Source organism: Corvus cornix, chromosome 2 (assembly GCF_000738735.6).
Source record: "Corvus cornix cornix isolate S_Up_H32 chromosome 2, ASM73873v5, whole genome shotgun sequence".
Classification (NCBI taxonomy): Eukaryota; Metazoa; Chordata; class Aves; order Passeriformes; family Corvidae; genus Corvus; species Corvus cornix.
In genome coordinates, this window is record NC_046333.1 from 67599723 (window position 1) to 67614544 (window position 14822).

At 43.3% G+C, this 14822-nt stretch overlaps 1 protein-coding gene across 4 annotated transcripts in view; it reads left to right on the forward strand.

The window, feature by feature from the left end:
- The window catches only part of F13A1 (coagulation factor XIII A chain), a 61488-nt gene extending 56116 nt beyond the window's left edge, over nt 1-5372 (forward strand). For all 4 annotated transcript variants that reach the window (XM_019287877.2, XM_019287876.3, XM_010402835.3 and 1 more), the window contains exon 15: nt 3417-5372. In XM_019287877.2, the coding sequence (XP_019143422.1) occupies nt 3417-3561 (145 nt within the window). In that variant the 3' untranslated portion in view covers nt 3562-5372. The remainder of the gene's footprint in view (nt 1-3416) is intronic.
- Nucleotides 5373-14822: the final 9450 nt, after the last annotated feature.

Sequence of the window (14822 nt, forward strand, 5' to 3'; positions counted from 1 at the left end):
CACACAGCTCCCCCCAGTAGCTCCACTGCACAGGGCTGCCCTGGCATACAGGTGTGTTCCCAGCACAGGGCACTCCCAGACCTGAGGAAAAGGAAAGCCACCTTCATTATTCTCAGCGTCACACATCACGCTGACACCATGATACCCCTACGCTAAGCAAGTTGTAAATCCTCTTTCCATTTGAGTTCAGTGTTATGATCTTAGCATTAGCCAAGGGTATATAACGGAGAAACTTGGAAAATTTTGAGGCTATTGCTTACTCTTGGGCATCTATCTGTCTGGGCTTAGTATCTATCATTACCTGAGCTGATGGTCCCCAGGTGTGTGCAAAAGGAGTTTGAAAAATTGCCAGTGCTTCAGCAGCTTCATAAATTGTCAGCATCCTCTGCAGCCGGCAGGGGAGGCCTGAGCCTGACTACGCCTGGGACAAGGATAAAAAGATCAGAACCAATCTCCAGAGTGGAGCTGATAGAAAAATGACTGTGAAAGGGCAACATACTGTGTTTGCTTTGTGCACATGGTATGTCACAGGTGCTGCTGAGCATGACTCAGCATGGTCCACAAGAGTTACACAAGTTGTAGCAATAGCCATCATTGCTGCCCAGCCGTGCCAGCCTCCCCTGTTGTTCTGCATCCTTTTTGATCCAAAAGCTGCTGTGGACTGCCCTCACCTTCAAGGATGCAGAAATTATCAGGTGCATCAAAGGCACAAGAGTTACGGGAGAAAAATGACTCATGGAACACACGTCATTTTCCTTAGAGTCACCATGTTTTCCCCTTTTCAGTAATGCCCTTGGAAACATTTAAAATGGAAATGGATCAGCTTAGTCATTTTAAGATTTAACTTCTCTGAGATGAATGTAGGATGCAGGTGATACACACAGAGGACAGAGCAAGGGGCAGTTGTAGTTTATTTAAATAATAATCACATTTGTCTCCATGCATTCAAAGTGATAAATGGCTCCAGTGTGGTGATGGCTCAGCATATTATACAGAATCATTCATCACTGAGTTCTCTCCCAGGAAAATCAGATCAGGGTAGCTTTACCCCATTTGCAAAGAGAATTAAACACATTCTAGGCTTTCCCCACCCTTCCAACATTTCCCTGTTTACCAGGGACTGTTTCATATGGGGTGGAGCTATTACAGTTCTTTGTGGGGAAAGGTTTTTTGACCTCTGTGTACTTTTAAGGTAGCTTTTCTGTATCACTTGAGCAGCTCCACAAAACTGGTCATGTGTGACCCGGCTGATACAACATTACTCTGGCAATGTAACGGCCTGGGGGCTTCAGTCTTGACCATTCATAACGTCTATATATCGATATAGATATTGATATTTAGTTATTAGGCTCAGACAGATGAGGAGCATGAGTTATGGAAAAGCCTGTGGCAGCAGCAATTCCTACGTGGGGCATAGTCTTTGCATGACAAATGAGAATTAACCAGGCAGTGATGGATAGCACTAAAAGGATTATAGCCAAGCATACTTTCACACTAGCAGGTAAGCCATTTTGGGTGTTTCTATATGTCAAAGCTAAGCTAGTATTAGCATTTGTAGTGAGAAGCAACTTGTTTTAGAATTAGAACAGTAGAGAGGCAGGAAAAGGTAGGTTTGGTTTCCCAGCACAGCTATTGTCTTCCTGCATGTGCACACACACACACACACACACATACACATATATATACACTCACACGTATATATATGTACTGAGATGATAGCACTAGAAAACAAGGATGATAGTGCTACCCTCTCTCACTGGAGCACTGCAAAGCTGTGGCCTAAAAACATTAATCCTTAGAGAATCTGGCCCCTCAACTGCTCAAGAAGTGCTCAAGAAGTCGGCACAGCAGACTTGTAGAATAACTTCTTCACTTTCCATTCAGATAATTCCTTGCAGATAATTCCCATAAACTCTAAAAGATATTTTACCTTCTTCAGCATTTGAAGTCATTGTTTTATCATGATGCCATTTTAGGGGGCATCTGGTGGATGCAAGCCAGCCAGCCGAGGGGAACAGAACCTCTCTCATTGAGAACAAAAATAAAAAGAGGGAAAACACTTGCTGGAAGTAGTCTGCACATGCTCACATCAAAAACATGACCTTCCTCTGCTTGTTTTTTCTAAAACTGGGTACATGCCCCAAGGTACCTCTATCTGTATATGCAAAATGCAATGCAGTGCCATGTAGAGATATCTAAGGTAACCTCTAAGGAGCTGGAATACCTGTCATTTTACCAGGGGCAGGCTTGCACTGAAGAAAATACTCAGGTGGGAGGATTCCAGGCTAGCTCATTTAGAGCTAATTAAGGTTTCTTGTCTTGTGGCAGCTTGTGCTAAGCCTGGGCAGACATTTCTGTCCTGACCCTGACATAGGACATGGCACCTGAGAACCAAATCCTACCAGATGAGAATTTGAAACAGTTACTGATTTACAGGCTTGCTTTGCTCTCACTTTGTTCAGTTGTTTTCAGGACACTGTAGCCACATGAGATAAGAACACTGCTTGAACTCATAACCCTCTTATTTAATGCTGAGGAAAAAATCATTCATTGTCATAAATAGCTCCCCACTACACTACTTTGTCCATTGGTTCCTTTGGAGCAGTTGTATCCCAGCATCCCCCAAACACAATCAATCAATCAATCAAAAAATATCAGCCTTCAAAATCTGCACAGAAAACCTTGTGAAAGCACTGAGAAAACACAGAAACCCAATACCTGAGGCTGTCCATGCATCTTAATTGTAGCAAAAAGAAAAATTGAAAATCAAGAGCAGTGGAGAATACTGTTGTTTTATATATGAGTTATCAGGAGTCATAAATAATGTAAAAGAGTAACCACCAGCAGGACTCCCAAGAATACTTTGTCTTGTTTGTATGGACATGAAGAAGTCATCTGAAGTGGCTGCTGAAGAGATCTGCTGATGTTACCCCTGTGGCAGGGTGGTTCAGGGTAGGAATGGCAGAGGGGTTCAGCATCTCATCAGCCCTGCATAGGGTTCACAGGGAATGACCTGGACACTTCATAGCAAGGACTTATTTAACCATTTAAGGAATCACCATCAGGCTATAGGCTATAGTAAACAGGAAAAATTGAATGATAAATTAGAAAATATATATGTTAGCTATAAAGAAGGTCATTCTGAAAGTGATCATGAGAGGAAGTGACAGAAAGCAGAAGAAAATGGATTCATTTCACAAATTTAAAATTAGCTTGGAGGAAAGGCTAGACAAGACTTTAGCAGGGTCAGTTCTGAGGAATAGAAGATAAGAGAGTAATTTATATAACACTTATGAGGATGAGATAAAAGATTTGAGACATGTTATACTATCCACCTTCAGTTTCTTCAGTTGTGTGTTAGGCTGAGAGCATTGGCTGACTGACCACAATATTGAAACTTTTCTTTTTTTATTCAGGAGAATCCCGATGAACTCTACATTGACCTGGGAAATAAAATGCATCCCAATGAGACCAGGTTTACGAAAGCTGATTGCAAGCCTGAGTTGTGATGCTTTGAGGCACGTGTATGGTGAGCTGAATGTCCAGATTCAGAAACCATGAGCCAAGGTGCTGCCTTCTTCTCTCATTTAGCTGTATTTCAAACTATCATGGTATGGGGTGGCTGAGGGAGAGGTATGAATCTGCTTATTGTTATTTTTGTCATCCTTGTGCTGAAAAAATTTGATAAAGCAAACTAATTGGTATGACTGGGAAGAGCATAAAAAAAGCACCTGGATGCCAAGTGATTCAAAATTAGATACATGTAATTAAAGGCAATTCTAGGTCATATTATTCCTGTAGTTCACTTGTATTTATGGTCCTCGGCATTAGTGCTGCAAGGGAATTTGAAAAGCTCCATTCGCCACAGTAATCTGAACTTTAGTTTTAATTAAGGCCTGATATTTCACTGAAAAGGGAAGAAAAAAAATAACCCAGTGTTATAAATTCTTAGACTGAATTACACAGAGCTATGGTAGATCATTCAGGCTGCAATAGAAAAAGGTATTTCTAGCTAAAGGGTCTGCTTTATCTTACAAATTAATAGTGTTCTGGTTCATGGAGAGCTCACTTTGCTGGAAGCATCTCTCAGGATGTTTTATCTCCAGAATATTCTCAGCCCCTTGTTTCATCTTGCAGCTTCCCTATGCTGTTTCTCCTCCTCTTTCATGTGTGCAGGCACCCACACATACTCGCTTCATAGCCTCATCCCACCCCGTATGCTGTTGATATGTTGTTCCTCTACTTTGCTGGATGAAAATCCAGAGTTTTTCTGCCTCTGCTCAGAGTTTATCACACAAAACCTGCATTTGCTGGTCATATCTCTTGTGTATGATATGTTCTCTCCTCACCCTTCTCTGCCTTTTTTTCTCTCCTGAGCCCACCCTGTAGACCCATTTCCCATGAGTATGTCAGGGGTGTTTGCTGTCCCACAGCAGTCCAGGCTGGCAAATGGGATGAAGGAGAGCAGAGTGGAGCAGGGAGCCTGAGGGTCTTCTCCTGACAGTCCCACAAGCCTAGCCAATACCCTGCACTGGAGCTGGGTGAGACTGAAAATATCGGTATGAGTTTAGACTAAAACATGCCTGAAAGTTTCCAAGAATCATGGCTAAAGCAGAACGAAGATCTGTAACATGAGTAACCCCAAGAATACAGAAGGATAGAAACTCATCTGGGAAGGGAATAAAGATGTATCCTGAGAGTCAGAAACTTACACAAGCTGCAGCAACTCCTCCCCTCTGGCCACAGTGTCCGTAAGAGCATATTGGGTATTAACAGCACAGGGGAGCCAGCTGAGCTTCTAAACTTAAAAGAAACCTCTTGCTCTTTGAACACTGGGGCTTTACTGCATGGCCGTGTCATTTGGTGGTGAAAAGCAAGGGAGATGCCTTCCCTTCTGCTCCTCTTGTTGCTACACATTGCCCATGGTACCTCCTGCAAAACCTACAATCAGCTGTTAAAGTCTTGGGAGAGGAGAAATGCAGCTGCTCTTTTTACTGAAATGTGGGGAACAAAGCAAAAATTCATACCACCTCATATACTCTGGGAGTACCCCAGGATCCAGGAAACCAGGCTTTTGGGGGCTTTCACTTCAGACATGGACACACCTTCATTTTATACAGCTTATATGACCACATTAGAAACTTTGCAATGTCAAAGTCTCCCATATAAGTCCTGTGGGGTTGAAGAGACTGAACAGTGTGTTGCCAGTGCCAGGTGACAATCCCTGTTAGGTAATTAAGCAGTCTTACCAAGGTCTACATCTTCTAATAAAATTATCCATTTTGTGCTCTTGCATATAAACCTGCTTTCTATTCCAGACATTTTATAAATACAGTGTAATAAGAATTTAAAATAAAGCGTGTCTGATTGCACTTGTGTGTTGTGTTCTGTATTTTGATCAATTATTTCTACATAGTAGACACCAGCTGCTGCATCTTCATTGCAAAAATTTAAAAATTCACTTCTGAGCCATGCTAATAACAGTGTCTTTTTTGGTGCTAAGGAGAAAAACTTATATTTATTTAAATGGAAAAAAAAATTACAGGCTCAGTTTAACTCTTTGCCTTTGTTTTTCCTTCTGTTTCAACAACTGACTACCTAATGAATTGGAGAAGGTGATGATTTCCAGAGAACATCACTAGTGCCAGGAAAAAGAATCCCTGGAATTTGCTTTAACTTGTCAGAGACCATTAAGGCACCAGTTTTCCCCTAATGAAACCTTACCTACATCCCATTACTAAGAAGTGCTTCTCTCAGCTAAGTATTTCAGGACTTTTACTAAGAGACATTAAGCTGAATGACCTTTGCCAAGAGACAGGAAGTATTTTTATCTATAGTTTGTAGGTGGGTATATTGAAGTGAAGTGATGGCTGAGAACAGAGACCAGGGATGTCCACAGCCCTTGGCACCACCAGCCCACTCACTGTGTACCGAGATGCTTACAAAAACCTAAGGACAAAATGAGGATGGCCTCTAGGATTTCAGCCACTCGTCAGCCCCTGCATGGACTGTCACATGCAACACAGGTAAAACCTGACTGGAGAAGCAGGGAGTGTTGTGTTTGCACTTTATGTACACACAGGGTGTGATCAATCAGTAATGAGGACAGATTGGCAACCTCAGACCTGGAGGAGCTCTGAACCTGAAAAGAGTTACAGAGTTCAAATTCTTCTGCTGAGTGTCTTTTTTGAGTGGGCTGAACTTTGGGTCCTCAACGCAGCCATCACAGGTCAGAGATGCACTCGGGAGGAAACAGTCCAAACCCAAACCTCTACTTCCACAGATCTCACAGTCCAGCAGCTCAGAGGTGCCAAATGCAAACAAAAGTCACTCCTGAAAGCACACCTCATTTGTTACCAACTTGTTACATCCAAGCTGTGAGGCAGGTTGCTCCAACAGCCATCAATTTGTCACATTACAAATCTTGCTATGATCAAAAGGAAACACACCTTACAGGCGGACTGGGAAGACTATATCGTTGGTCTTGTTAAAGATAATCTAATCAGAGAATTATTAGTAGCTGAAATAAATAGGATAGAATTATATTCTTGTATTTTTATTACAATGATAATAACATTTATAGTCCAAATTATATTAGTGTAGCGGGTTTGGTTTGTAACCAGGCAGAAACACCAATTTAGTGTAGTGGTTTGGTCCAAAATACTCATTACTGTTTACCTTCTGTGAGATAAGAATTAGGAGAAAAGCAAAGCAGGCACCAAACTTGAAAGAATATAAAGAAGTTTATTAACAGACCTAAAAGAAGAGGGAAAAAAAAATCATACCACACTTTCAGGACACTTCACCCCCCCCCCCCCCCCCCCCCCTTTCTCCCTTCTCCCACTGACAATGTAAAAAGACAACCCTTAAGATGTTCAGTCTGTTTACCACTTCCGTAATAGCCTTGTTCAGTCCATTTAGGAAGAGGAATCTCTCTTGCCCATGCTATGGAGGAATTATCACCACGAGACAGCCGCCCGGGTTGGTTCTCTGCTCGCATGTGAGTCCCTTCCCACAACTTGCAGCTTTTCCCACAACTGCTTTCAAGGGTCCAGTCTTGGGCCACTGGGGTACCATTTTAAGGTTGAGCCGTTCAGAAACAAAAGTTCTCTTCACCCATCTCTGGGAGCATTTCATCTCTAAGACCAGAGGCCCTTCTCCTTCCCTGGGAGCAAAGGGTCCTCCTCACCTTCATCTCTAGGACTATCTCTGGGAACATCTCTAGGAACTGAGGTCTTCCCCTTTCCATGTGGAGCAAAAGTCCTCATCGCTTCCATCTCACCCTGTTCAAGTTCTCATTAAATTACAGCTGCTTCAGCATCTGCCTATCTCAGCGCAGGTGCTTTTGCTCTCAAGTACAAGTTGAACGCTCCGCCCCCCATGCCTTCATGAAATTACAACGGGATACTCTGATATATCATAGCTTTACAACAGAATTTCAGCTTTAAGCATCTCCTCTTTCTCCTCCCTCAGGTTTTCAGCTCTTCACAGCACTAAAAGGGTTAATCTCACCCAGGCCTTGCAGCTGGAATGTCGCTTATCACTGTTGCTCACATGATGTTTGCTGGGCAGCTGTGGGCAGCTTTCGGCTGAATCTTGGCAGCACTGGAGAGGGGGAGCCGAGCCGTTCCGGCTGCCCACAGCAGGGCTGTGGGGGTGTTCCGCAGGTGGAACAGGGCCCATCGGCTCCAGGATGGCCATGGTCTGGCCCGGCCTGGCCCAAGCAGGGCCTGGGCCGGCCCCGCCGGCCCCCACACGGGACCCATAGCCACCTGTCCCAGCACCAGAAACGAGAGAGAGCTCTGCCTGGGATGTGTCTATTCTTAAGTGTGGATCACAGAGGCAGTCACAATTTTAAGTGGCTCAAAGAACTGTCCATATTCAAACTGGCCAGCTTCTGTCAGGTCATAGAGGAGCTGTAAGCACCCCTTTGCAAGAACATCACTTCTGGGACTATGTTTCCTAACCCATGACAATTAGGTAAAACTGGCACACAAACTTTATAGCATACTCCACTTTCTCTGCTTTTTTATGCACCTCTACACTGCCCCTGTGATGTCTTCAGTCTGTGTGGGGGTGTGTGTAACAGCAAGTCACCAGTGTCCCAGCTCCTCCACCAAGCAGAGTTTGATATCAGTGGGGAGAATTTATCTTCCTCTTCACTAGGATAAGCACAACAGAAAATTTCTTCCTTGTCACCCTATGATACATCAGAGATGATTTTTACGCACTTCCTAGTACACTCCACATCTTGTTCTTTTTTTATTGGTGCAGCTTCACAGTAGATCCTAATTTGCTACATGTGATGCATTTTACGTGTGTTGGGTACTCATTGTTTGGTCTCCTTTGTTACATCTAGAATTTGTCTTACCTACCTCCTAATGTTGCACCCTTTGACAACCACTTACTAACTACTGTTGAGCTGTTTGTAGCCTGAGGCCTCCCATATCATCCTACACCTGCACTGAGAAGGCCCCAGTTACCATCCCATCCAAATGAACCTTTATGCTGCATTTTATTTTGAGGCCATAAATAGTTCATTCTACACAGAATAACTACCTGCTCTTACTGTCTACTAGTTACAAAAAGGACGTACAACAACAAGCATTTCACCATTCAATTGGATAAAGCACAGCAAAAACTGAAAGAAAGCCAGTAGTAGATACCAGGTCATTAGAAAATTGCTCTTACAGGTAAAAAGCTTGACAAGCTCCGATGCCTGTGCTGCTAGGTTATCACCAAGGTGTGACCTTTCATAAGCAATGATAGCATCTGATTTGTGCACCAAAATGAGAGAATGTGACTGAGCATTAACTTTTCTAGTGACTGATACTACCAGTGATCTCTGGTTTGAACTGAAACTAATCAAGAAACACTCTTCCAAATCGGTGACACACCTGGCCCCCACCCTTTTCCATGGCTGGGCACCATCCTTCCTGCTATGCCCTTTTCTCAGCATATTGCTTTCATGTTTGTCCTTGTTTTTCCCAAGGAGAAGGCTGTGGCTGCTGGTGCTAGCTTCTGAATTTGAGTGATGGCACAACAGAGGGAGACAACCAGATCAGAGGAGGTGGGAAAACCAGAATTAATATCGCTGTTACAAAAGAGGAAAGTCTAAAGTGTACTGTAAGTGTTAATGGAAGGAGAGGAGTTGTCATGTATATTGGAGCTGGCATGATAGCTGGATGAGTAAGGGAGAGATGAATGTGCGCTGTGAGGAGATCCAGGCTGGGCTCAGCCTTTTCCATAAGTCACCTACAGCCCGACTCAAACATGGTTGTGCCTGTCTGGTCTCTGCAGGATTAGTCTGGGAATAAAAGGGACCCCTCACAAATACTCATGCAGCCCCTGCTTGGGTTTTGGCTACCACAGAGCAGACACAAAGCCCTGGTGTATGCTGGAAGGAGCACCACTCAAAGCCACAACACCACGTAGGCAGGATGTGATGGATGGGGAGGGAAAGAGGTCATTATGCAGTTGCTATCACCTGCAGCTTGCTGTCTCCTGCAGCCATAATCCCAGCGTATTGATTGTGTGAGAGTTTCCTCAGAATCCCCTAACTTATGGAAATGGTATAGATCAAGCTTTCAAGCTGGAAGTTATAAATATATCAGCTTACCCAAAAATCTTTTGAAGTGGATCCAACAGCAGTCAGACTGCTGAGAATTTTGTACTTCCAGGTGTGAAATGGGGGACACCCACAAGGTGATGGGGGAGGAAGAATGAGCACTCTCACTATCTACTAGCTAACTATTTTTTTCATTGCTGCCTGAGTTGTGAGTTATGAATCAGAGAACTGCGAGTTGGAAACATCATGAATTAAGTGATGAATCAGCGAATTGGCATGTTAGACTAATTTGTGCAAGGTTGGAAGTGTCTGTTTTCTTTTCTAGTATGTTCATAGAATAGAGTTTAATTTACAGAGTATGTTTTTCTGTAATTTCAAGCAATCCAAATGCATCATGACAACCTTAATTGAAGGAGTGGGAAACATCTGGTCTAGTGAAAAATGTAGTAGCAATGAGTGGTGTTGCAGATGCAAGTATTTTACTTATGCGATGGGAATATCCTGGTTGGGTACAAATGCAACATAGAATCTCTATTTAGTAGCTTTAGTGGCTCTTTTTTTTGTGATCTTTGAGACCTTCGTTAGATTTTGGCTTCTACCAAGGTGCAATTCCCAGGTGTGCTACCAACAGATACAATCAAACATTTCATGTTTACTTTGAACCTCATTCTCCCACTGACCTCCTTTGACATCACGTATCCCTTACTCTGGGAGAATCAGAGAGACCGTCTTCTCTCTCCAACATGTGACCTACAGATTCATAGACTTCTGAACTGCGTCTCACCCACATCACATCTTATTCAGATTTAGGAGTCCTACCTCAGTCATCTTGTGCATGGAAATTCTTCCATGTTCGTGATTTGTCTTGTTTCTCTCCTCTGAACCACTCTCAACATTATGTCACTTTAAGCACCATTAAAACACAGCAGTTTCAAGCATCTGCATTTTGAAAGGACACTGCTAATGAGTGACTGACCTACCTGTGCAGGGAAAATGTGGGTCTCTTGGGACCCAGATTCATTAGGTTAAACCTGGACTGAACTGTGGCTGAAACAGATTGAAAACCTGCTCTTGTTGCAAGATCTGTGCCATAAAGGTCGAACACATTTTGTGCTTTTGCATGCATTGTTTCATTAAATGCAAGTGTGACTGCCCTTGAAAAGACCATGATCATCTTTCTACAGCAGTTTACTGACAATAAGAAGAGCATTAACATTTGAAAACCAACTGATTTTTTCCTCACTATGCAGATTCATAGGATTCCGAGATGCTCTTAAATGTTATCTGCATGCTGCTCTTCTTCAAAGTGAATATGTCTCAGAATCTCAGTGGTTGTATGGTGCTCTTCAGGTTGTTTTATCTGATTACAAAATTCCTCTGCTTGGAAATAACCTGCAGAATAGTACTGAAATGCTGCTGTGAAATTCAGACAGAAAAACCTCACAGAGTAAGGGGCAAATCTAGTAAGCTGTAGCTCAATTTTAATATTCTTCATCTATATTTGCATTAGTAAGGTTTACAGGAACAGATATTTAGAGTGAAGCTGCTGGCACTGAGTTCCCAACAGCTACACTGTATTTTGGAGGGTTATATTAGACTTGCCATCTCTGGTCTCAATGGCTGTGAGCCCTTGGAGAGCCTTGAATGCACTCTTCGATTCCATCACTCTTCACTCTTCAATCAACTCAGACAAAACTGAGCTGATCAATGTGTGCTCTTAGATCACTGTGATAGGAACTAAAACACTGTAAGCCATTGCTTCAAAAACATGTTCCTGGTCAGAAGGTGTGAGGGATGGTCAAGAGCTCAGCATCTGTGACAGCTGCATGGCAAAGACCTGCCTGGGCAATGAGATCTGAGAGCATTGAAGCATTCAGTATTTTTCTGTGTAGGTGTATTGGTCCAAAAGTTCTCACACCACCACTGCTCACTCCAACAGGAGGTACAGTAAGTGCGCCTTCAGAAGTAATGGTAGGAATGCTTGGTAGTCCAGCTTTAAGGAAAAAATTCTCTAGTGTCCCACAGGTGTGGTTTTGCATCAGCAGGAATTGGTGGTGCTCTCTCCAGAGTAGAACACTAACCCCGTGTGGTCCCTGGAATTATCTTTATGCTTATCTAGCTGTATCTGTGCTTGTACCAAGACGCATGCTTTGGGAACTGGTGTCCTTTTAACCAAATGCTGTGTACTTCACTAGTGATGCACACTGCATCCAAATCCCCTTGGCAGCTGGAAAAGTTTGCCCTGCTACCTTGCTGTTTGCTTAAAAGTTTGTTGGGTTTGTTGTCCTTGAGCTAATTTAGGGACTGTTATAAAGATGATGTTTCAAAGCCTCTGCTGCTTAAACAGTTTAGTTTGTAGGAAGACATTTTCCTTTACTAAGATAAGCTTTGCACAGGGCCATTATAAACCCCACTGCAACATGCTGATGAATTATTTTCTGCCTTTCAACTGGTTTAAGTTAGGTAGCCACAGTTTTTGCAATATAAAACAATACTTTGTGCTCCAATCAGCTAGTTCTGGAGGAGCTTTTAAGTAATAAAACCTATTCCCAAAGCTCTGTTGACCTCATCAGCATTACTGGTGCCCAAGAAAAAAAATACCTTTGTGTTCAGAGACTCAGCATTGGGGAAGTGTCATCATCAAACTGCAAATTAACTTTCATCCAACTGTGGTTACAATTGAAAGTGTGAGGTTAAGCGAATGGGAAAAGCCACAATTTTGAGGAAAAGAGGGGGAAAAACGGACTTCAGACGAGGGGTGTAGGAATTTTAAAAAGTAAAAGAAACTCTACATGTGATTTTTACATATTTAGAAATTGAGTGGCAGGAAACAAATACAGCGAGGGACAGTGTTGAGGGAGAGAGGCAGAAGAGGCTGTATCTAGAACAACACAGACACGACAACAGGCAAACTGATTATGCCACTTTCTGAATCTGTAATTTCTGTCACCAAGTGGATCTCGGTTTCTTTATATCACTGCTCAAACAAACAGTGGTCAAATACCTCTTTTCCTGCAGCAGGAAAGGGACTTTATGGCTCACATCCCTTTTGGGTGCTTTTAATCCACAACAATTTGTTCATCCTATGGGTCTCTTTTGCACAAAACCTGTACCTAGAAAACAGGTGCTTAGAAACAAAGCATGGACTAAACTAATGATGATGGTGGGCCACAGCTGCAGGCTAAAGCTTTCCAAGATTTTAGCATCACATTGCCCCTAGTTCTGTCCAGTCAGGTCCGAGCATGTAAACACACTCTGGGAATTTTTCCTTTCTAGGCATGTGCCTTACCCTACTCAGGCTGGGTCTGTGTAGAAGACATTAGCAGGTGACAAAGCCAGGTGCTCAGAAACAGGAGTACGTGACTGATACTAAGTCAGCCCCTTTGCAGGGTGGTCATGACTACTGTATAGACCAAGTAATTACACCCTTTTTTCCACAGGAATAGTCTCTTCCTTGGCCAGGATGGATGGTGAGGTTGGGCAGGAAGGACTGTGATCTGAGTGCAGCCCCTGCCTGTTGGGTCCCAGTGTCATTCCTGCAGGAGTGAGGGAAAATTTAGTGGATAAGGGAAGGGACCAACAGAAGAACAAGATGAAGGCCATCACTATTTAGGCTGTGTGTGCCTTCCCTGGCAGTGCACTCCTCTGGTGATGGGCTGGTGGATCTTTTTGGGAGGAGCAATCAACTGTTTGTGGTTCTGGAAGATGGATTGCTGGCATAGCGCTCCTGGGTGCAGGAGTAGCCAACTCATTGCTTCGGGAGTGGCTAATGAGGGTCACGTGCTGAGTCCATTAAATGTGGCAGGGAGTGTAACTCCTCTCAAAAATCAGCTGTTAATTGAGCATCTCAGTTTTCCAGGTAACTTTGAGTTTCCCACCACCCTGTATGTAACAGGGCTTACCAGAAAAATGCAATCATGGTGTACAACAGAATGCCTACGAAGAAAGAGTAACTGCTTTCTGAGCATGGCTTGAAGAGCCAGTGGGTGGGAAGAGAGGACAAACTTGGGCCAAACTTGGTGCTCCTTGACCCCTTACCCCAGCCCTTTCTCTGTTTCCCTGGCCTTGCTGAATTTAGGGCAGAAACTTCAGACACATTGCAGAGCCCACAAAAGAACAAAAGCAGGGGATGTCATAGAGCTAAAGGGGAGAAAGCAAAACTCCTGGCCAAGGTTCAGGGTATCTGTGATCATTGTACTGGTGGTGAGATTCCCCCCTTTTGAAACTACTGTGGCAACACATGCTTGGGGCAGGCTGTCTGTGCTAGCAGCTTGAGAGTGGGAGTATCCCATGCTGCTTTCAGTGGGACTAGAGTGGCTGAAGTGATGGGCAACTGCAGTAACTAAATTTACAAAGACTTAATTGTCCAGTTCTTATAATTTTTTACTTTAATGATTTATAATATTAATTGATATTGCATATATGGGCAGTTGAACATTTTTATCTTCCGGTAGGATCAGGGCTTTCAGACAAATCCTGGTGAGCCTCCTTAGGGAAAGTTACCACCGCTGAGGCTGATGGACTTACAGTGTGGGACAGTCCAGAGGCTCTCAGTCCTTCAGTGCCACACTGAGCCTACCAGGTCTGAGCTTTGGTGCACCATAAAGCCAGGGTGATGGAGTTGGAGCTGGACTTAAAGGTTGATGTGGCTGGGAGGTAGCTGAGGTTAGTTTGGTAACTGCCTATATCAGCAGATACCAGAAATCCATTCTGCTCCCCTTTGCTTGGCCCATCACAGTCATCGGTGAGGGGAGAGAGTTTTGACTTTGTTCTTCACCTCTCCATCCCCTGAAAATAAAATAATACACATGGGGAAACATCAAATAATAAAAGATAACAATGTTTTTAGTCTTTGTTTTTATTTTTCGTGCTTCACTAATTTTGAGCTGTATTGTTGATGTCTAGCTGGGTTACAGTAGATTCATATTGCAATCCACCTTAATAGGTTCCTGGTAAAGGACATGGGCAATGAAGTCAGCTCCAGGAGCTCTTCCTATAGTACACCAGAAAAGATGAAAAATAACACAAAAAAAGTAGGTAAATCTTCTTCAGAAGTCTGGTTGTTGCTTCTCTTGTCACATATATTGACTTCAGGAGACTTCCAAAGCTTGGCTGGAGAATCAAAGGTAATAATGGGAATAAAATCAGAGAACCTGAACAAGGACCATAGCTCCATACTATAGGAATTAACTAAACCCATTCCTGAAGCCAGAGAAAGGGGAAAACATTTCTGGGGATCAGTCATTTGCCAAGG